General features: G+C 43.5%; 2 protein-coding genes and 1 long non-coding RNA gene across 6 annotated transcripts; 2 read left to right on the plus strand and 1 right to left on the minus strand.

The window, feature by feature from the left end:
- Positions 1 to 1,555: 1,555 nt before the first annotated feature.
- LOC121202118 (uncharacterized) lies at positions 1,556 to 5,763 on the minus strand. Its single transcript, XR_005897444.2, has 2 exons — positions 5,400 to 5,763; positions 1,556 to 3,527 (listed from the first exon to the last, which is right to left on the minus strand). It is a non-coding gene; the product is annotated as an uncharacterized LOC121202118 (long non-coding RNA).
- Positions 2,353 to 9,374, plus strand: LOC114852389 (RNA-binding protein, mRNA-processing factor 2a). 2 transcript variants are annotated; one of them, XM_029144734.3, is made up of 8 exons: positions 2,353 to 2,610; positions 3,860 to 3,937; positions 4,649 to 4,687; positions 4,846 to 4,908; positions 5,801 to 5,951; positions 6,584 to 6,747; positions 7,805 to 7,877; positions 8,320 to 9,374. In XM_029144734.3, exons 1-7 carry the CDS (start codon positions 2,353 to 2,355, stop codon positions 7,868 to 7,870), a joined length of 819 nt encoding a protein of 272 aa, XP_029000567.1. In that variant the 3' UTR covers positions 7,871 to 7,877; positions 8,320 to 9,374. The 2 variants fall into 2 exon arrangements, with proteins under 2 accessions (XP_029000567.1, XP_029000568.1); XM_029144735.3 differs by having other exon boundaries at positions 6,584 to 6,732.
- Positions 9,375 to 10,937: 1,563 nt separating this feature from the next.
- Positions 10,938 to 18,663, plus strand: cpeb1b (cytoplasmic polyadenylation element binding protein 1b). 3 transcript variants are annotated; one of them, XM_029145086.3, is made up of 12 exons: positions 10,938 to 11,165; positions 11,348 to 11,519; positions 13,071 to 13,292; positions 14,474 to 14,703; positions 14,900 to 15,155; positions 15,244 to 15,357; positions 15,692 to 15,781; positions 16,187 to 16,323; positions 16,455 to 16,653; positions 16,750 to 16,844; positions 17,055 to 17,135; positions 17,231 to 18,663. In XM_029145086.3, exons 1-12 carry the CDS (start codon positions 11,151 to 11,153, stop codon positions 17,339 to 17,341), a joined length of 1,722 nt encoding a protein of 573 aa, XP_029000919.1. In that variant the 5' UTR covers positions 10,938 to 11,150; the 3' UTR covers positions 17,342 to 18,663. The 3 variants fall into 3 exon arrangements, with proteins under 3 accessions (XP_029000919.1, XP_029000918.1, XP_029000920.1); XM_029145085.3 differs by having other exon boundaries at positions 10,939 to 11,165; positions 15,692 to 15,796; XM_029145087.3 differs by lacking the exons at positions 10,938 to 11,165; positions 11,348 to 11,519 and adding an exon at positions 12,574 to 12,869 and having other exon boundaries at positions 15,692 to 15,796.
- Positions 18,664 to 21,616: the final 2,953 nt, after the last annotated feature.

Genomic DNA, 21,616 nt, shown 5'->3' on the forward strand with positions numbered 1-21,616 from the left:
GATTTTTCCACTTACTGTACAGCATTTCTGTAATAAAATAATCAAAGCAGCTAAAAATGATAATATAGCAAAAACAATGAAGTAAAATAAGCAGCCAAAGGTCTCAGGCCTCATTTATGTGAAACTCTATGGCAACACTTCAAAAAGCTTCTGAGTTTCAATAAATTCTTTAAATCCAACCACAGGACACATAAATAAGGCATAGTTTGAATAGCACATCTACACAGATCTATCTTTGGCAGCGAAGGCGCTGGTGACATCTTTGGCCAAAAAAGCTTCTTAACGTCAGTGACTCATTTTTAACTGTTTGTATCTCAGGCATTTTTATTTTCCAAACACTGTTTTGGTTGTTTTACAATAAACTTAGGACAAAGAAACAGAAAGAAGAAAGGCACTTAAATCTAATTTCAAAATAATTGTTTATATGATTTTAGAAGGAGAATTGTACACATGTTCACACAATCACAATGAAGACAATAAGGTTCATCTTTATAATCTTATAACTGGGTGCATGAATCTGTCCTCCTGCAGCTTCAGATCTGCACAGAATGGAGTTGTATGTAAATTAATCCATGTTCACTCTGCAGAACAGTCAATACTTCATAGACAGGTGATGAGATGAGTGTTTTATATGTGGTTCTTTACTTCTACTGTGTTTTTGCGTTACCTCCTTGTATCCACGTGCAGGCTTCTAAATCCAACTCACCATATGTTTCTGAAATTAATAATCAGCAGATGCTCCTTCATTTGTTTATATTTTTTTGTCTTATCATAAGAAATGAACTCACTGCCATGAGACACAATTACAGGTAATCAGTGTTTAGACTTTTGTTGATCACATTTTAATGCATGACACAATCCCCTCCGCTTCCTTTCTAGTCTTTGTATTTCACACACATTACAATTACACCACCTTGTTCCGTACGTACAAAACATGTCAAAGACATTGTCTTTATTTTTAGCCCGCTTTGCTGCAGGACCACGCTGAGAATATGTCTGTTCGCTCTGCAACTCGTCACCCTGCAGGCCTGATTGTGTTCCTATACAAAGTCAGGAAACCGTCTGGCCTTTGAGAGCTGCCATGTTGTGAGGAAACACACTTCACGTTGGGCTCACGTCCAGAGCCTAAATACGTAACACGGGCCATTCCTCCGCCCAAAGCAGCCATAAACACACACAGGCTTCATTTATTAGTATTAGTATTATTGTTTGTAGTAGCATCAACAAGCATTTGAATCTAAACTGACACTTTGTTTATTTAATCACATTGACTGCAACTATAACTACCTCATAAACAAACACAAAGCTATTATTTTTTTCAGTAAGAATCTTTGAGTCTAAGGAGACGTTTCTGTAGAAACACATGATGTGTTTCCCATTTCTGGGCGTGTGTTGAATCCCTGTTGACTGCAGATTATCAAGATGAAGCTCCCTCCGCCAAACTGAAGTCATACGTATTAAACTATAAACACAGACACAAATGCACAAAATAAAATATCCCTTTAGTTTTATACAAATCCAATATACTGGTAAAAATAAATTCATCAAACGATCGTTCTGATAAAGTGACTCTGTATAGGCTTTATTTTTATGGTATCATATTATGTAGAATATTTTTATATATTGATACAAAGGCCAAATACAAATAACAAAACATATTATTTTGCTCACTTTTCATCCGCTTTATTAAATGATAATGCCAATTAATTCGCAGGTTAAACATGCGATCTGATCGCAGAAAATATGATAATATATAAAAGACTCAATTCAACGAACAGAAAAATAAAATATAAAATAAACCTTTATTCAAAATAGGCCTGTAAGTAGAAGATTTGGTCTAAAATAAATATTAAACTACTTATTATAACCTCCGGAAAGTCCAAGGCACATTCGTGCATTTGTGCTCCAGCTCGAACTAAACCGTAAAGTTGAGCGTTGTGCGGTAAATCACCGCCGGCCTTCCGGGTCCCGCAGAAACGCAGGGTTCGGGTCCTCCTGCAACAGCTGAGGCGGATCTGCCGCCTGATTACGGCTCGCAGCGGACTCCGACATAATTGATGACCTAATTGAAAACCAGCGGGAGGCGGCGGCGGCGGGCGAGCGGGAGGAGGGGGTTCGCTCGCGGAGCGGAGGAGAGAGAGACGCGTTCCAGTGAGAAAAGTTTACTTGTTCTTCCTCCTCCGCACTGTCCCGCAGCTGAGGGCATTGATGTGAGCGCAGAGGCTTTCTGTTTTTACGCGCACTTCTTCCCCCCCATCTCTCACCTTCACACACGGAGCACAAATCCACCCTCTCACCTTTAGTTTAGTGCGTGTCTCTGTTTCTTTTCTTTCCCTTTCATCCTTTTTATGAATGATTCTCTCTCGCAACACTACTCTAATATCTTCGGATACCTCGCCGTCATCGTCCGCACGAGCGCACCTCGGCACATCTTCTGTCCTGAAGCTCAGACGCCACCAGGACCTTCACTGCAGCTTCAGACGCACTTGGGGGAAATATCACACGACGAAGAAAAACCTGATAGTTTGCGCCGCAGCAGCCGAAGCCGCCGTCACAATGAGCCTGAAAGCGGACGCGGAGCCGAACAACAACGTTTCCATCGAGGAGGAGGTGAGTTCGGAGAAGTTTCGTTACGCAGTCGGACTTTGACCCGGTTCAGTTCGCGACCACTGTCCGTCTTTCTCTAAACACGCACCGTTTTACAGGATTTGTTTGTATGTCGTGTCTTGATTTGAAGACGTGGAAAGGAATGCGCAAAGACCCGCTCCACGAGCGCGGGGCGTCTTTAAAGTTCGCCTCCACGCTTCTTCAGCCCCACAAACTGGAGCGACGTCTTAATCTGAACCCAGCGTCTCCAGGTGCGGGTTAAAAGCCTCAAACAAGACTCCGTCAAGAAGTGGCTTCCGCCGCCTAGTTTTATTATGAAGGGCGGGAGGTTAGAATGTGCAGCAAGAAGGAAACGTGTGGACGGAAAACATTAATATTGGCCTTAATTATCTCTGAGCTTCTTAATTTCAAATTCGTTTTCAGTCTCTTGATTCTCATCTTTATTTTTAATACATGTGACAAACAAAACGAAATAAAGTCAAATTATATTTTAAATTCAAAATTCGTATCTGAGAAATGTTGTTCTAAAATTAGCGTTTTGACGTTTCTTGGCTACACAACCTTTTTTGTGATTCAAAACGTCAACAAAAAAACTATCATATCCCAAATCTTTATTTCCATTCCTCCCGCTTCGTCTCCACGCAGCCGTCGAGTCCAGATTAGAACATGTCGGAGTTTGTGTGTTGACTTAAAGGCCGAGAATTGCTGCTGTGCTGCACCTGAAAAATGCTGTGGGTCAGAGGAAGGAAACGGCGTCACGCTGCGCTGTTGTTCGGTGCTGTTCCTCTCGCAGTCCCATTGTCCTGAGGCGTCGCACCGCTGGAGACGCGCGGCCCCGCGAGCGGCGGCGCGTCGGGCTCCCACGCGCCACGGCCTCGTTCAGCCTCACTCACTGGCGTTCAGAGACGTGCTAATGACAGCTGGAAGAAAAGTTGAAACTAGATTTTAATGTGGTCGTGTGGAAACGCACAGAATCATGATGGTGACGTTTTCCTGCTCTGGATCCTTTCACGCCCTCGGAACTGAACAGTCTCTGAGAATAATCAGTGAACTGCTCCTTTCCTGTAAACGTCAAAGGGTCAGAAAGCAATGGTTTTGAATGTAAGGTGGTCTTAAAGGGCCGCGCGTTGGTCCAGCTTCATGGAGCCTCCATCAGGACGAGGACGAGGTTTGAGACGACGTCGCCTCAGTGAATTCTGATCATGAAGCGTGTTTGTTTCAGCTGCTCTAAATGGAGGTTGTGTGTTTGCAGGTGCGAACCCTGTTTGTCAGCGGGCTGCCCGTCGACATCAAACCGCGGGAACTTTACCTCCTCTTCAGGCCTTTTAAGGTAAGTCCTGGGCTCAGGCCGCTGCTGTGGGTCAGAACGCCCGCGCTCAGGAAGACCTTGACTTTCATGAAGGAGCGGCAGATTTGCATACATGGAAATGAGGCCACATCATTGTTTGTCCATCACGGGTTTTGAGTGGGCTCCAGGTCCATAAACTGCCTCCCTCCCGTGTCCTAACTAACCAAATTGGAAGTGGTATCTCGTGCACATGGATGCTCCTGTGGAATGTGTAAATGAGTAGCGCTCGCGACCGGCCAAGCCGCTCCCTGACCCAGCGCAGCCAAAGCGCTTCCTCCCAGCGTTCAGCCGCTGGGAAGCGAAGCAGTCGCTTCCTCAGTCAAACCTGTTCGCTTTAACAGAAACCTTTTAATTGCTTTAAACCGTACCTGCTTTTTTCCTGAGCTAAATCCAATTCTTGCTCAAGTTTCGTCACAGATTGTTAAGCTTTTATTTTCTATGGATGCGACTCTGCATCAGGAGATAAATCCTCCATCGCTCCCCTCATCCTAGTGCTAGTTTTGTCCTCAGGTCATCGGTCCAGAGCCGCTGACCCGCTCTGGTCCCTCTTCACGTCGGCTTCGAGAATAAGAGCTCAGAGCCGTTAAAGTTTAACTGAAGCTGCACACGGGCAGGTTCCTTTGGACGAAGCCACTTTCTGCCCGAGCTCCTGCATGTGACTCCGGTTGGGTAACGCCTGTCTCTCTCCCGCAGGGCTACGAAGGGTCACTGATTAAGTTAACGTCAAAGCAGGTGAGTCCTTCACCGCTGGAAGCGCTAAAACACCAAGGTCTCGGTGACGACGCCTTCAGACTCTTTCAAACCTGCTCCCACGTGATTTAACGGCGCGTGTTGTGTTGAGGATTTTCCTGCTGGTTGTTTCAGTCTGTTTCTTCCCTTTTGTCTCGCAGCCTGTTGGGTTTGTAACTTTTGACAGTCGATCTGGAGCTGAAGCTGCCAAAAATGCACTAAATGTAAGCACTGCCTTGTTTTACTTCCTTGAACGTTTCTTTTGCGTCAGCTGCTGTTTTTTTAATCCCTCTTGTTTAAACATGTGTAGTTGTTAGATTTGTCATAACCTCTGTTTACATCTAAATCCTGAATGGTTGGGACTTTTAAAAATCTTCAGTCAACCCGTTTTGTCTTTCATAATTCAATGGCAGGGCCATTTTTGGAAAGAGGCCAGAATCCTGTAGCCTTACGGTAGTTTACTTTGACCTTGATACACATCCTTCCTAGTCTGGTTTAGCTTTCACTGCTTTACTGTAATACTTGATCCAAAGCCACGTGTAGTGATATTTGGACACATCTCTGGTAGTTTAACCCTTTATTTTGCCACCAGTAGTCCACATTGGCAGTAAATAACCCTTCTCTCTCAGTGTAGCCTTCCTTATGTGCATCACCTCTTAGAGACACACACACACAGACAGACACACACACAAACACACACCAGAATACTACTCACCTGCATGTGGGCACAACGCTTAGGGCACCACAACACAAGCAGGGCCAACGCACCTCAAAGACGTGACACTGTCGCCTGTGGCCCCTTCCCTCGTCCCCCTCTCCTCCCGGCGTGCGACGGGGCGAATCCGCCTCCAGCCGCCGCAGCGTTGTTGATCCTGTCATGAGGAGAGGGGGATGTTGAGCATGTCGAGATATTCCAGGAGTGTATCCTCGGCTCTGTTTTGGTTTAAAGGGGGCGGCTCCGGTTCAGTAAACGCCGGCTGAGGGAGCGAGTAGTGCTCTGCTCAAGGGAAGCTGGAAGGATGCACCCTGGGAATTGAGACAGGGCTCCAGGAAAGGAGGCCGTGAGACTGCTGAGCTACCGCCCCTCAAACTCCCCTCCTCCCTCTCTCCCCCCAGGGAATCCGTTTTGACCCCGAAAGTCCCCAGACCCTGCGCTTAGAGTTTGCTAAAGCCAACACGAAGATGGCAAAGAGTAAGCTGATGGCCACACCGAACCCCACAAATATCCACCCTGCTCTAGGAGCTCACTTCATTGCACGGGACCCATGTAAGTTGTTCGGCTGCACCACTCTAGGCTCTCATCCACTCTCACCTTGGCGTTGCCAGTTCTTTTAATTTACTTTTTTAAATGTGTATGTGATGACGGTGTTTGGGCAGGGTTCAATCAGACTCTAACAAACGAAGGACTAACGCACCTCCACCTGCATGTCATCTTGACTTCTAAGATGCTGCTTCGCTTCTGTCCAGCTGACCTTTCATTCGGGGACGTCTCTGCTCTTTGCCTTAACACCTGCTCCACTCGTTCCACTTGGACAACGCTGAGCTTCGTCCAGGGCAGAGTTTTTTGCTAAACGAAATTTTGAGGGTGTTGCGGCAAAACAGCAGAAGGGAAAAGCTGTAGGAGAGGTGGAGGACGAGCGGTGGAAACGACCAAGCGTTTATCAACCTGCTGCTCGTATTTCTGCACGCAGCTCTAGAGACTTTAAGCCTCTGAGGGTCCGTTTGGATCCAGAACCGCTGGTTACGTCTGCATTCAAATGCATGTTAGTAAAGGCTCTAGCTGCGAACCCAAAAGCCATATTGTGACACAAAATAGCAAAAAGCTTCTTGCAGGTTGTTCCTACAGAGCAGATTTAGCCGGTGCTGACTGTAGATGATGTGAGCATTGTTTCCTCCCAGACGACCTGACGGGGGCCGCGCTGATCCCAGCGTCGCCCGACGCCTGGACCCCCTACCCCCTGTACACCACGGAGCTGACCCCCGGCCTCCCTCACGCAGCCTTCACTTACCCGGCGGCCGCTGCCGCCGCCGCAGCCCTCCACGCCCAGGTGAGGGACCAACCGGTGTGTGCTCCATCTTCTTCTTCTCAGTATCCGTTAGCGCTCAGCAGGGAGGCTTGATAGAAGCTACGCAGCACTCCTACAGCCAGCAGACTTGAACTGTGCATGTTGCTGTGGACAGTGTTAATATTGGGGAAACATGAGGTTTAAACTTGGCCTTTGTTGTTGGGGCTCGTGGCTCGATGTCACTGAGTCGTGTTCTAAAGGAAAAGAAACTATTTGAGTTGAACAGATCTTATGTCTGATCCCAAGTTCATTTAATTTTAGTAAATATAAAGGTTTTATTGTAATAGTTTTACCTAATGCAAAAGCCTTGCTAGCTATGAGGCAGGGCTATTTTAGCTATTGGTAACAGTAGCAATGGAAAATATTTCTTGTTGGGTCACTTAAAGTTCATTGTGAGTTAACTTCCTGCTGCAATGTAGGAACACAGGGGAGTGCGACAATTAAAAGCAGGCTGCTACGACGTGGGGCATTTTATCAGGCACTAGAGCAAAGGAATGTGAAGCATTTGCTCAGAAACTGTCAAACCTGAGGCCGTGCGGAGGCGCCAACATGCTGTCTGTTTTCCTGTTGGATTATTAGCTGACTGCGTGGCCACACAACGGGCGGGGGCGGCGTTTTAATTGCATTTTGAGGAAAGATCCCTCAAATATTTCGAGTCCTGCTCAGCCTGACTGCGTTACGTTAGGTTGCTAATAAGCCGTTTGGCTTGGGTTCAGTTCCACTGAGTGACTGAGACCTCATTCTGCCACAGGGTTTAATCACCGTATGGAACGGTACAGGCAGACCAGCTCTTACCTAGTGGAAACGTTTAACACCAGCAGAGCTTCAGCTCCCACATTTCCATGCTGTTAATTACTCGGACTATTGTCCTCAATAAGCTGCTACGCAACCGCATTCCCATGACTTCACAGACCAGAGCTTAAAGGGACAGTCGTTTGAAACCTCCCGGGCAACGGGAATCGCCTCAATGGATAATGAATCTGCAAAACTGAAACTTGGAGCTCAAAGCCTTAGTTTGGTCTGTTGTACATGACATGTGTTTGTATTTCTTCAGATGCGCTGGTACCCTACTCCCTCTGAGACTTCCCAGCCTGGATGGAAGTCCCGGCAGTTTTGTTAGATGTTTAGTGAGTAACCTTTGTTGTATCTCTCTCTGCTGAAACCTGCATAATGGCGCCAACCTAACGTTAAACTGTGGATTAACCCACATGACGTGAATTTCATTTAATTCCCCCGTGGAACCATAAACTCTTTAGGACCCCGAGCTTCTCCAGCTGGTCTGCGTCACTCTGTCGCAAACCCGTTTTCCACTAAAGATGAAGTGGCTTTTTGTGACGTCGTCTCTTCCTGTGTCATAGACCTCGAAAGCATCACAGTCTTGTAATTTCAAATCCAGTGTGCACAGGTGCTTAGCAAAATATCTGAACCTTTTTTCTTTTTATAATGATTATGAATCTTAAACCAGCTGGTTTGGGGCTGAGTGCAACGGTATAGGAAAGTTAGACCAGGACGTTTGCCCTTAGTTTAATAAAGGACCTTCATCTTATGTTTGTCTTCTTTTTTCTTCAGGCATCTGGAAACCCCACCTTTGTCCAGCTGAAGTGAGGTTTGCCGAGCTCATTAATTTAATCAGGTTTATTTAATGGACAGATGTGCATTATTATAAACAAACGGTATTTATATCTTCTCCTAAACGTTTCTGGGGGAGTCTGAGTTGAAACCATCTTGCTGTCGACAATCTGAGCTTAACCTTGGCAACTATTGCGGTACCATCCTAGCACTACTTAAAACCTCATGCAATCCCCCAGTCAAACTCCATGGATCATCATTGCTGAGGAAAACTGACACATTGGAGTTGGTTGTTAAGCTATTCCTTCCGCGGGTTCCTGCTCCTGGGAGGCTTGAAAGCATCGAGTCATTGCATGTTAGTATTTTGGCATGAACTTAGAATGCAGAGTCCTGTGTATCCTGATTTTCTTAGTGTTTGTGTTGCCTCCTTACTTGGACTAGACAGCAAAATGTTTTGTTTTCCTGTAGAACCTTGCTCTTACCTCCTGTGAAAGCTAGGCTGTTGTGTTAATGGCTTATCTCGCATGGACCTTGTGAATGCATCCCTATGTTCTGACAATCCCCGTCCTTTATGATCATATCAGTGTCTGTCATTATTTGAGCAATGGAAAAGTACAAATATTTTTGTACTTTTTGTGTAATGTATATTTATGCATTTTTGTGCAACTAAATAATGAACCTGTATAAGTTGGATGTTTAGTCGTCTCTTGTGTTTTTGGTGTTAATTTTTTGATCCTATAATCCTGTTGAAGTAGTTTTAAAGAAGAAAAAAAGTGCAATTTGTTTAAAGGGGTTGTAGGTATCTGTCAAATGGAAGTATCCTGAAAGTGGCTCGTGCCATTGTGCTAAAATGAGATTGCCATAAAACGGTCTTTCAGAATGTGAAACTGGACTACAAGCGACTAGGGTTGTGTTTTGGGGGCATTTTGAAACAGACGGGATTAGAATAATGGAGAAATTTAGTTTGTGGTTTAGAAAATGTTTGTCTTTGTATCTGCTGTGCATAAGATGTAAATAAAAAAAAATCCATCTTATGAATAAAGGAAGTGAATGCATTTCTGTCTTGGTCTGTCATTCATTGTCCATATGTACATTGTCTCCGAAGAGCATCAGATGTTGACATCAATAATTCAAGCCAGTGTTTCATTTGTAAAAACGATTACATTAGTGGCTTTGCATCATGTGTGGGTACGGCCTCTGCACTCGGCTCTCATCAGCTGATTAGATGCTTTGCTCAGCCAACCGTGACCCGATGCCTCCTCCAGAGACTCTTAAGTGACTGTTCTCAATGTGACCAGGTGCTCAATTGTGGTGATGATGGTTCTGGTGTTTAACTGGAAACTGTTTGGTTTATGCTTGAACAGGATGATGAGTCAAATGTTGATCTAATCCTCAGCTTTTTTTTTACTGTGTTGACGTCTGCCAATCAGGGAGGATGAATTTAAGTATCTTTACATTTAAATTGGGTTAAATTTAAGAGAACATCTAAAATGCATCACATAAGAAAAATCCAAAATTATTAGTGCTAATAAACACTGTGTTAAAGCACAGATGACAGATTCAAGAAGAAAATCCAGAAGTTTGCCCTTCACAGAAAAAACAGGGCACTTAACATCACTTTCACAGCAAACACTGGAATTGACATGAAATCAATAGTGTGTGAAGATGGGGACGCGACGAGATGCACGACAGAACGTGTTCTTTAGCTTTGCTTATGTCGTATGATGAAATGCTACAAACACCGCCTTTCATTATTGAGATGTTTTGGTTATATTTCTCTAAGAAAAAGGAATAATGACGATCTGACGATCAAATTAAAGAATTTATTTACAAAGACGTACAGTATATAACCATCATCTTGTCTTTCAATTAAAGGTAAGAACAAAATCAGTCAATTTCATATGGTTTCTAAAGTGACTGTCAACATTTATTTATGCCATCTTGGTTTGTGATAATTTTTTCCTTTGACATCAAACCAACAAGTAGATGAGGCCTGAAGGTTTTCTGCTGCAGTCCTTTGTCTCCCTCTACAGCTGAAATGCCCCAATGGGCAGAACCTGAGGAGAGCAAGCTGAGCCCTCAGAAACCACAAGTTGAGTGTGACAGAAATCATTTCTGTCATTCTGCTCATTCAGAATTCAAGAAGTATCATCTACAATGTGCCCTCCACTACAAATGAGGGGCTTTCGTTAAATCCTTTTTTATCCGACCATTTTTAAAAGTAACAACCTTTTACAATCATAGCTCTGACTCGATATCTAGACATGTTTCATTTGTTTTATCTGTTTTATTCGCCATCTACATCATAACAACCAAAGGAGGACAATAGTATGACCGTTTTTGTTTAACTTTATAAATGTATACACAACAACATCCTTATGAGATGATTAATATGAATTAAAACTAAAAAATTATAAACTTGAACCACTTTCGGTTGATTTGGTATAAAAAAAAGCATCAAGTTCACTGATTCCTGAGAGAACACATAATAAAGTTGGTCCGATGTTCCTCGTGCAAATAAATAAAAACTCTTCAGCTCTGGCTTTTGTACTTAAAATGGTCCTAGTTTAATTTTACTAAAGCATCTTCGAACTTCCTTCACCCCCGGACTGTTCAAATTAAAACACACGGGGTCACGTGATCCGCATTTCTGCGGCTCGCTGTTTGACTTGAGTGCACGTGAACACAACGAGGCCCTCGCGCACTCATTCGACGAGCACACGTTCAGTACATTGACACTAATTAGCAGCTAGCAGCCTTTATAAGTATGAAGTTTAAACGCAGTCAGACGTTATTGTTGTGACATTTCTCACAGGCTGTTAGTTCACATCATGGCGTTTTCCCTGGTGAGTTCCAAACGGCTTTGCCGAGAATTTAATTCGCTTCGGGCCGCGTCTGGCGTTGACCTTGGTGTCACGAACCGACCACCGGTGCCGTTCAGGACGCGGAGCTCAACGTTCCGTTCCGGCCTGAACGCAGAACCGAGGGCTTCGGCTTGTTCGCCTTAAACGTCTGCTTTGTCCCCCAGAGGAACGATCCCCGCAGGTCGGAGTGCGCGGAGGCCGAGTCTCCGGCGCTGTCCACCTGCAGCAACGCGGACATCTTCCGGCGGATGAACACCATGCTGGGCAACGCGCTGGACTTCACCGGCGTGTGCACCACCCCGAACAGCGCCAAGGGCACAGCGGAGCTGCTCTGCGGTAACGTCCAGCCCCGTAAAACGCAGGGAACCAAGGATTAGACGCAGCCATGTTTGAAGCGGACTCACCTGTGGTCAAACACGACGCGGCCGCTGCTCGAGCGCTTTGACGCCGGCGAAATGGCCTTAAGCGAAGGGTTGGCGCCACTGAGGGTCCGGCGGCCGGCTGCGAGGTTAAATGTTAGCTGAGAGAAGCGTTTTGGGGGTTTAAGTGCTTCAGGTTAAAATAAACGTACATAAGCTTTGTTTCATCCTTAATGGCCTTGTCTAAAATGCAGCATTAACCCACCTCTACGTTCAATGAATGGAAACGTGACTTCACATGAATCTGTAACCCTGACGTCTACTCTAGTCCTGTAGTTTTGTGCAGAACCACTTAGTGAAACGCTGGTGACTTTAAGGAAGAATCGAGCCACAGTTGGTTTCACCCCAGTCACCTTGCCATTAACATTGGATTGCCAGCAGCTGATTCATGCTGCATCACTGCTCTGCAGCATTGCACCATTAAAGTGTTGCTCCTACAACCCAGGACTGAGGTTTGCCAAGCTTTAAGCTCTGCACACTTCCCGTGTCCTCCCCAAAAGGGTCATTTGCCTAAATTGTTAGTGAATAGTAGGAAATGTTTGTTGTAAACAGTTATGCTTAGACAAATCCATCTCATGTAACTTGGGGGCGCTAAAAGTTAAGTCCTCATTTGTTTTTTAAATGCAAATGGAGCTGAACATCTGTGGCCTCGCTGGCCCTCCACCCAGCTCCGTGTTGCTGAATCAGGGCTGTTGCTGGCAGTTGGGTGCGTTCCAGGCCTGGAGAGGGGAGGAGCTGGCGCTGCCTATTGCTCTGTCGTCAGCATCTGATCAGTCAGTTGCTTCAGCTGCGAGGTGCTTCATGCCTCGTTCACCGCTTTGGCTGTTAAAAACAGGAAAAACTGAGTGACTCAGTTTAACTCGCGTCTGTCAAAGTCTGAATTACTTCTTAATTCAAGTGTGCTGAGTCATTTGCTGTGCTCCCTCCCACGGCTGCTGTAGCTCTGCCCTTCGCTCCCCCTCCCTCCTGCATCTGTCAGCTCTCAGAAAGGGCTAGACTCGGTGCAAGCTGCAGCAGCGGCAGCGTTCTTCCACTGCCTCAGACGTGCTGCGCCTACCAGCCAGGGGAGCACTTCTACCAACAAGCCGCCGGCTCCGGCAGGAATTTTTCATTACACAGTTGTTAGGCAAGGAAGCGGGGAGGTGGGGGAAGCTGATGTCATTAGCAGGGGTGTGTGAGTGCATCAGCAGCCATGTCACGTGCTGTTAGGTGGGTCAGTGATGCGGACGGAGATGCATGGCAGTTGCACCGGGCACAGAATCAGCAGGTTAGCTCCCCCGTCAGCCAGGGTACGGGAGATATGACTATGGAGGAAGTTTTTAGGGATTTCTTTCGACGAAAACGTTTTTGTGACAAATATCTCCCTGCCCTTGTATTTGTAATGCAGATTTGAACTGTTCTTTCTAGCATCTAACACTTCTTCCCTTCTCTCTTGCTACATCTGTGAACTGGATCTCGGACCGAAAAGAATCTGAGCTGGCTGCAGTGGGCAGCAGGAGGATGCTCTTCCCAAACTGTGGTGGCATGCCGGGCTCCCAGGAGATGCTGTCACCCAGAGTCCCACCGGGTGTCACAGACATGGGCCTCGGCCTACAGTCTCTCAGCCTGTCCAGCTGGGACAGGCCATGGAGCAGCCAGGAGACGGATGCACACGTCTCCCCTTCCCAGATTCAGAGCAGTTCACCTTCAAGTAAGTAGCAGGCCTCTTGTTTACCTGAATGTCTGAAGTGTGAAAACTGGCAACTGCTCCTAAGATCAGGTCAGAGTCTGCTTGTTTGTCTCCTCATGGCACGGTTTATTTTGGTGTGACAAAGATTAGCAAATGTCTGGCTATGTAGACGTGTGTATCTCTGCTGTTAATAGTCATCTAGTATATTTCAACAGTGTCCGTCTCGGGGACAAGCTGTAGCGTCACTAGGGAGGATGATGTGGCAGTTTTGCTTTGCTGCATCTTAAACAGGCACAAGCAAGCCTGTAAAGCTACTTTTGTTTCCCCAGGCTTTAGTTTTGCTGTTGTAACCTTGTAAAGGCAGAGGCTCGAGGTGTTGCTTTGACTGAAACTAATATTGGTCGTCTTGTAACTACACAAGATTTGTGAACTAAAATGAAGTTTAAATGCTGTCAAATGGCTCAAAGTATCTTTTCAGGGATCTAGTAATGGCTAAAACTACCCTCCATTTGGCTTGACCCATTTGTAAAACTATAGCTTTATTGCCCCATGACCAAACTGACTTGGCGTACCTTCATTTAGAGCTTTCTAAACTGGGCCTGCAACAAAGTGGGACAGAGCTTTGAATGCGGCCTACTGCTGAATAATCCCTGCAGAGCCTCATGCTCGCTGTTGCTAGCGATGCAATATGTCACAGTTGCCAGCTGATTCACTGTGATCATGAGGTCTTAAGGTGTCGGCTGCCATTGCTGTCGCTATAGCCTGAAAGGTGTTGATGTAATGCCTTCTAAGTAACTTAACCCCAAGTCTCTGACTAAAATTATTCTTCAAATTCCCAATGTGAAATTGAAAGTGCCTAAAGTTCATCAAGCTTTTGGTTTGCTGTTGGCAGCCAGCTTTGCACATTCAGTGCTATTGTCTAGCAACAAATCTTGCTTCAGTTTGCGTTGCTGCCTTTCACATCTCGACAATCAATGTCAGTCTGTACATTCAGCACACTTTACTTTGCTCCTCCACTTGTTTCTTAAATAGACATAAATTTTCTCCCTGATTGATTTTGCTTTGTAAACACGGCACACCCCCTTGGTGGTCACTCCCAAAATGGACTGTCAATGAAATATAAGGTGTAATGTTTCCATGGTTACATGCTCTGAAGTTGCTGTCTCAAGTGTGTAAATTGTTCTTATTTTTCTTCCCATTAGTGCTTGGTATACTGAACAGTCCCATTAGAAGCATCCTTGGGAAGTCATCCAACTATTTGCCCCCTGACTCCATGAGCATGACCGCCGACTTCCTGGAGAAGTTCCCCGGCATGGCTCGCATGGCAAACAGGCTGGACTCGAGCTCCTTTCTGGACTCTCGCTCTAGTAGTCCTGAGGACTCGGAGACCAGCGGCTTCAGCTCTGGCTCAGACCACCTCTGCGATATGTTGGTAAGACACAGTGACATGTCTCAACCCTAAAACACACAAATCTCCTTGCATAAAATATCAATGTGATGTCTAAATCTGTCAAAGGCAACACTTGGTTAATTTCCTCGCCCCAATTCCCCAACTCTGATTCCTGAGGCTGTGTCCTATGACTTGTACAAGTAATGGTCATCTGTCTTAATTTATTTTTCTTTTCCAGTCAACGCTGCGGATTTCCCCTCCCCTGCCTTATCTTGCATCAAACATGCAGAAGGACCTTTTGCGCCTGGGATCCCGTCTGGATCCCCAGGACTCGAGCTCGCCAATGACTCCTCCCTCCAGTGCGAGCCCCACTTCATCAACCATTTCCCGGCGCTGGCGTACTAGCTCCCCATGGCCTGGTGCAACTGTGCTAGACCAGTCAGATGACGCATTCAGCATTGAGAGGGAGGCTCGTCTGCACAGGCAGGCGGCAGGTAAACGTATAGTACTTATTGCTTTCAGCCATTTTAATTTGAGATTACATAATTTTAATTTAGACTGACCCTTCTGTTGGTCCCTCAGCTGTGAACGAGGCCACGTTCACCTGGAGCGGTCAGCTGCCTCCCAGGAACAACAAGGATCCTCTGTACTCTTGCAAAGTGTTTCTTGGTGGCGTGCCCTGGGACATCACAGAGGGTAAATACTGCTGCTGATCTGGTTTTGCTTTCAAAAATTGTTGGGTTTATTATCCGAAGAAATTAAATGCGCAATAAACAAGCGGTGATCGGTTAGTCTAGTCTGCATAGGTGCCTCATGGGTGATTAGGTGTAGTGACCTACATGGTTACACAATGTAGGTCAGATGATGGAACATATTTGAATCTGAGTTTTTACATCTTTCGGCTGCAGTGATTTTCATTAGTACAAAATTTATAGTATAATTTGTGAAAATATATTAGCTCCTGAGCAGTGTCCTAAACGTCTTTGCTCCTAATGCACATTATGCCGACCCATCTACACTTACTTTTCAGCCGGCCTGATAAACACCTTCAGTGGGTATGGCCCTCTGACCGTGGAGTGGCCGGGTAAGGATGGAAAGCACCCTCGCTGTCCTCCCAAAGGTAATGTGGCCAAAGGTAACAACGAGCTGGTAGGCTACTTCCATTTTGTTTTCAGGGTGGCACTGTGGTGAGCACATGGCATGGTGGTGAGTTTTACGGTTGGTCTCGAGCTACAGGTGCTGATTCTGGGCATAACTGGGTCATCAAATGGGTGCTGAACACCGATTTAAAACACACACCTTTCAACCCACCTTGAAATAGGCCTGTTTTGGCATTAGGGTCTCAGACTAACCTAAAGCTAATGCAAACAACACAAACTTGGCCTTAGACAGTGATACAGGGTGAAACTAATCAGTCTTATTGTTTAGAATTTGACCCATAGAAAAAACAAACACTGCTGTCAAAGGACAGTTTGATTCAGCACTCCTCCAAATCCTCAGACTCATTTTAAATCATTGTCTGTAGGCTACGTTTACCTGGTGTTTGAGAATGAGAAGTCTGTGCGGGCATTACTTCACGCCTGCTCCCAAGACCCCTTTCACCCAGAGGACAACAGGGAATACTACTTCAAGATGTCCAGCCGCAGGATGCGATGCAAGGATGTGAGTAGATGTGTTTTGTTTTTTTTTTTTGTTTTGCGCCGCCATTGCATGTACAGTAAATGAAGAGTCAGTCACCTGTTAGAATAAAATATGGTCTTTAATTTTTTTTTTTTATTCTTTTGTTCATTCAGGTGCAGGTGATCCCCTGGGTGATTTCTGACAGCAACTATGTGCGCTGCCCTGCCCAGCGTCTGGACCCCAGTAAGACAGTGTTTGTTGGTGCTCTCCATGGGATGCTGAATGCAGAGGCTCTGGCCAGCATCATGAACGACCTGTTTGGAGGTGTAATGTACGCTGGCATTGACACAGACAAACACAAATACCCCATAGGTGAGGGACAAAGCAGTAGTTATGTGAAACCTAGTGTTTCACTACTGCATTCGCGGTGACCATAGCGTTTTTTTTTTTTTGTTTTTTTTTTAACAGGTTCTGGTCGTGTCACTTTTAACAACCAGCGCAGTTATCTGAAGGCAGTGTGTGCAGCATTTGTGGAGATTAAAACCCCCAAGTTTACAAAGAAGGTAAAGCTTTTGTTTTCTAGAATTTGTGCCGTCACTTGACAAGCTTTACTGTAAACCAGCATTGGAGATCTTTGGTTGGTCAAACCTGTAAATGTGGGGGGGGGTCCTTAGTTAAGAGGCTGCAGTTGCCTCTTGACATTTGTGTTGGAGCACATTGAACATTTCAAAGGTGGCATCATTTGTACCACACTTCGGTTTTGGCTACTTCAGGTCCAGATTGACCCCTACCTGGAAGACTCGATGTGTCAAGTTTGCCTTCGCCAACCTGGGCCCTTTTTCTGCAGAGACCAGGTCAGTGCAGACCGTCTTGTGACATTTTGGGTCCATTGTTTTAAGTCTTGCCATCATGCAATTATAATAGTTCACTGTCCCTTTTTAAATTCCAGGCTTGCTTCAAGTACTACTGCCGCTCTTGCTGGCACTGGCAGCACTCCATGGACATCTTGAGCAACCACAGGCCCCTCATGCGCAACCAGAAGAACCGCGACTCCAGTTAAAGCAGATGGGTCGAAACGCACTGAAGGGCCTGAGGAAGAGCCCCTCTGTGGGCCGAGGATGCCCGCCAAGGAGAGCACGTGTGCTGGACATCCCACAGCGAGGGAACCATGACACGCCACCAGGCACTGGGGATATCACTCTAGAAATGTTCACTTTTGCACTTGCTACATTTTTGCTGTTGTTCACAGTGGCACTATGCACAGTGACCTTATTGGGACAGACAAGGGGCCCTTCACAATTTAACATTTTCCAGACTTGTGGCTAGACAGAAAAATCAGTCAGCCTTAGATTAAGAAAATGTTAATTTTTTTTTTTTTGTTTAAATGTGTTGCATAGTGAAGAGCAATCACGCAAGTCTCATTGCCGTTCATTGGCAAACGCCATACAGTGCCTTTAAATTTTTATTTTTCCCTCCCTCCCCCCACCCCAGTTGGCGTCAATGTGTTTTTTTTTTTTTTTTGTTTTTTTTTTTGTTTTTTCTCCCCCCCTCCTGTTCAAGTCAACTGGTGTTTCTTACTTTTGGGAGTTGAGCGTTGGGCTTCATTTAACCAGTCGCATTTCAGACATTTTACGCAGTTTTTTACTAATTTGTACACAAACGGTTTTAAGTCTTGACATGACAATTTTGAACAGAATTCTACCAGGCGGCTGTTTATGGGAAACCCCCTTTTTTATTTTATTTTTTCTGAATTTTCTCTGGCTGTTTTTGTTTTTCATTTTAATTTGCCCCTCAGCTGACTGGGCACAATGTTGGAAGTAACTTTAACCTTTTTTGTCAGCTACAGTATATTAAATGTAACCGTACTGGATATGCTTCAACTTCTAGTTCATGATGTCTTGTATCTGACGCATCCTGTTGCGATCAGTGAACATTTAATTGTACAAAGTTAGACTTTTTTTTTGCACTTTTTTAATTTGCACGTGTGGAGAGGTGGTAGTGGTTTTTAATCACTTTTGTACATCAGCACGGGGACATTCTTATGTTAGAACAGCTGTTTGTTTCCCGTTGAATGTAAGAACTTCCACTTAGCTGATTTAATCTATCCAGAGCTTGAGTAGACCCAGTAAATGATCCAGTGCTTTCTTATTCCATTTTTGCCTTCCTGTTCCAGTTAGACATAAATGCATAATAAGCTGTGTGCCAAAGACAAATTGTCTTTTCTTTATCCATTAGAATTGTTGTGCTGAGCTTGTTGTCCCTTTAGCCCAGCTGCTTTTTAGAGTTTTGAAAGTCTACCTCATTGTGGTCTGCCAAGTTTGCTGCTACTTACAGTTGTGGAGTTTGTTCAGATTGGGCACAATAAAGGTGTTTAAGCATTAAGCATTGTGTTTACACGGTTTGTCTGCTCACTTGGACAAAGGCTTCTCTGCAATGACATTTTCACACTAAACCTGTGCCAGCTTGTGACAAACTGCATTGTATATGTTGGTTCATAAGGTTTTTAGTAAGCGTTTGGGATTAGGATTGCTGTAGTCAGTTTAGTGTGTGTGTGTGTGTGTGGAAAAAAATACTAAAATCTATTTTTTTTTTTTCACCACATACTGACACTTTTTCCATCACGTTTAGGCTATAGGGCCTTCTTCACCACGTGCTATATTATGAAACTGCTTCCACCTAAATCTTTTCTGACTATTCTTCACAATGTACTATACTGGTGGTTATATATGCTCGTTCAAGCTAAGCTGCATGGCCCTGTCTGCCTTTCCCACTGTCCCCCCTGCTTCTCCTGGGTTGGGGAGGGAGGCCACGGCTCTAGAGGTGCTGCAGGCTCTGCCTTGGACTCCACAGGCAGCGTGTCAGAACCCTCCCCTCGCCATGAATGAGAATAAGTGAAAGGTGTGGGTGATGGCATGTATGTGACAGTGCATGGGCTCATATATGATTGCAAAGATGGATGTGGTATTTTGTCTAGATAGGTGTGTGTTTATGTATGTGGTGCAGTGAGTGAATGGGAGATCTGTTCTCCGCTCTGGGTGGTCTCTTGTGTTGAATAAAAATCATAGTATCTGGTAAAAAATATATATATCATAGTATGTGGTGTGAAAAAAAGGTCATAATATAGTATGTGATGTGAATAAAGTTCATAGTATAGTATGTGTTGTAGAAAAAATGTCATAGCACTGTAAAGTATAAGGTACAAAATGTCAGTAGTAGTAGTAGTAGTAGTAGTAGTATATGTAGTGGAAAACGTCATAGTACAGTATGTGGTGTAAAAAAGGTCATAGTATAGTATATCAATAAAAACAACTGTCATAGTATAGTATGAGGTAAAAACATCATAGTATAATATGTAGTGAAAACAAGGTCATAGTATAGTATGTGATGTAGAAAAAATGTCATAGTACTGTATAGTTTGAGGTACAAAATGTCATGGTATAATATATAGTGACAAACGTCATAGTATAGTATGTGGTTAAAAAAAGGTCATAGTATAGTATGTGGTTAAAAAAAGGTCATAGTACAGTAAGGGGTGTAAAGAAAGGTCATAGTATAGTATGGGGTGTGAATAAAGATCATAGTATGGTATGTTGTGTAATAAAGGTCAAATAGTATAATATGCAGTGAAAACAAGGTCATAGTATGTGGTGTAGAAAAAATGTCATTAAAAACAACTCTTTTAGTACTGTATAGTATGAGGTACAAAACGTCTAAGTATAATATGTAGTGAAAAAAAAGGTCATAGTGTAAAAATGGTGTAAAAAAGTTAGTAAGGGGTGTAAAGAAAGGTCATAGTATAGTATGTGGGGAAAAAGGTCATAGTATAGTATGTTGTGTAAATAAAGGTAATATAGTATGTGGTAATGAAAGGTCATAGTATAGTTTGGGGTGTAAATAAAGGTCATAGTAGTAGTATGTGGTTTGAATAAAGGTTATAGTATAGTATGTAATGTAGGAAAAAAGGTGAAAGTATAGTATAGTAGTCATTAAAAAAACTGCCATAGTATAGTATGAGGTAAAAAAAAAAAGTCATAGTACGTGGTTTGAATACAGGTCATAGTATAGTATGTGGTAAAAAATGTCATAGTATGGTATGTGGTAGAAAAATAAAGATCATAGTATAGTATGTTGTGTAAAAAAGGTCATAATATAGTATGTGGTGAAAAAAAGGTCATAGTATAATATGTCATTAAAAACAACTGTCATTGTATGGTATAAGGTTAAAACACGCCATAGTATAGTATGTAGTGAAAAAAGGTCGTTATATAGTATGTGGTGTAAAAAAAGTCATAGTGTAGGATGTGGTGTAAAAAAGGTCATAGTGTAGTATGTGATATAGTATGTGATGTAGGAGAAAAGGTGATAGTATAATATGAGGCTCAAAATGTCATAGTATATGTAGTGAAAAAAGGTCATAGTATAGTATGTGGTGTGAATAAAGATCATAGTATAGTATGTTGTGTAAAAAGGTCATAACATTGTATGTGGTGAAAAACAAGGTCATAGTATAATATGTCATTAAAAACAACTGTCATTGTATGGTATGAGGTTAAAAAACGCCATAGTATAGTATGTAGTGAAAATAGGTCATAGTATAGTGTGTGGTAAAAAAAGGTCATAATATAGTAAGGGGTGTAAAAAAAGGTCATAGTATGTGGTGTGAATAAAGATTATAGTATAGTATGTTGTGTAAATAAAGGTCATATTATAGTATGTGGTAATAAAATGTCATAGTATAGTTCGGGTTGTAAATAAAGATCATAGTATAGTATGTGGTGAAAAAAAAGGTCATAGTGTAATATGTCATTAAAAACAACTGTCATTGTATGGTATGCGGTTAAAAACGCCATAGTATAGTATGTAGTGAAAAAAGGTCATAGTATAGTATGTGGTGTGAATAAAGATTATAGTATAGTATGTTGTGTAAATAAAGGTCATATTATAGTATGTGGTAATAAAATGTCATAGTATAGTTCGGGTTGTAAATAAAGATCATAGCATAGTATGTAATGTAAGAGAAAAGGTGTTAGTATAGTATGTCATTAAAAACAACCGTCATAGTATAGTATATGGTACAAAACATCATAGTATAATATGTAGTGAAAAAAGGTCATAGTATAGTATGTGGTAAAAAAACTTCATAATATAGTAAGGGGTGTAAATAAAGGTCATAGTATGTGATAAAAAAGGTTATAGTAAGTAATAATAAAGGTCATAGTATAGCATGTGGTGTAAATAAAGGTCATAGTATAGTATGTGATAAAAAAAGGTTATAGTAAGTAATAATAAAGGTCATAGTATAGTATGTGATAGAAAAAGGTTATAGTAAGTAATA

Source organism: Betta splendens, chromosome 3 (assembly GCF_900634795.4).
Source record: "Betta splendens chromosome 3, fBetSpl5.4, whole genome shotgun sequence".
Classification (NCBI taxonomy): Eukaryota; Metazoa; Chordata; class Actinopteri; order Anabantiformes; family Osphronemidae; genus Betta; species Betta splendens.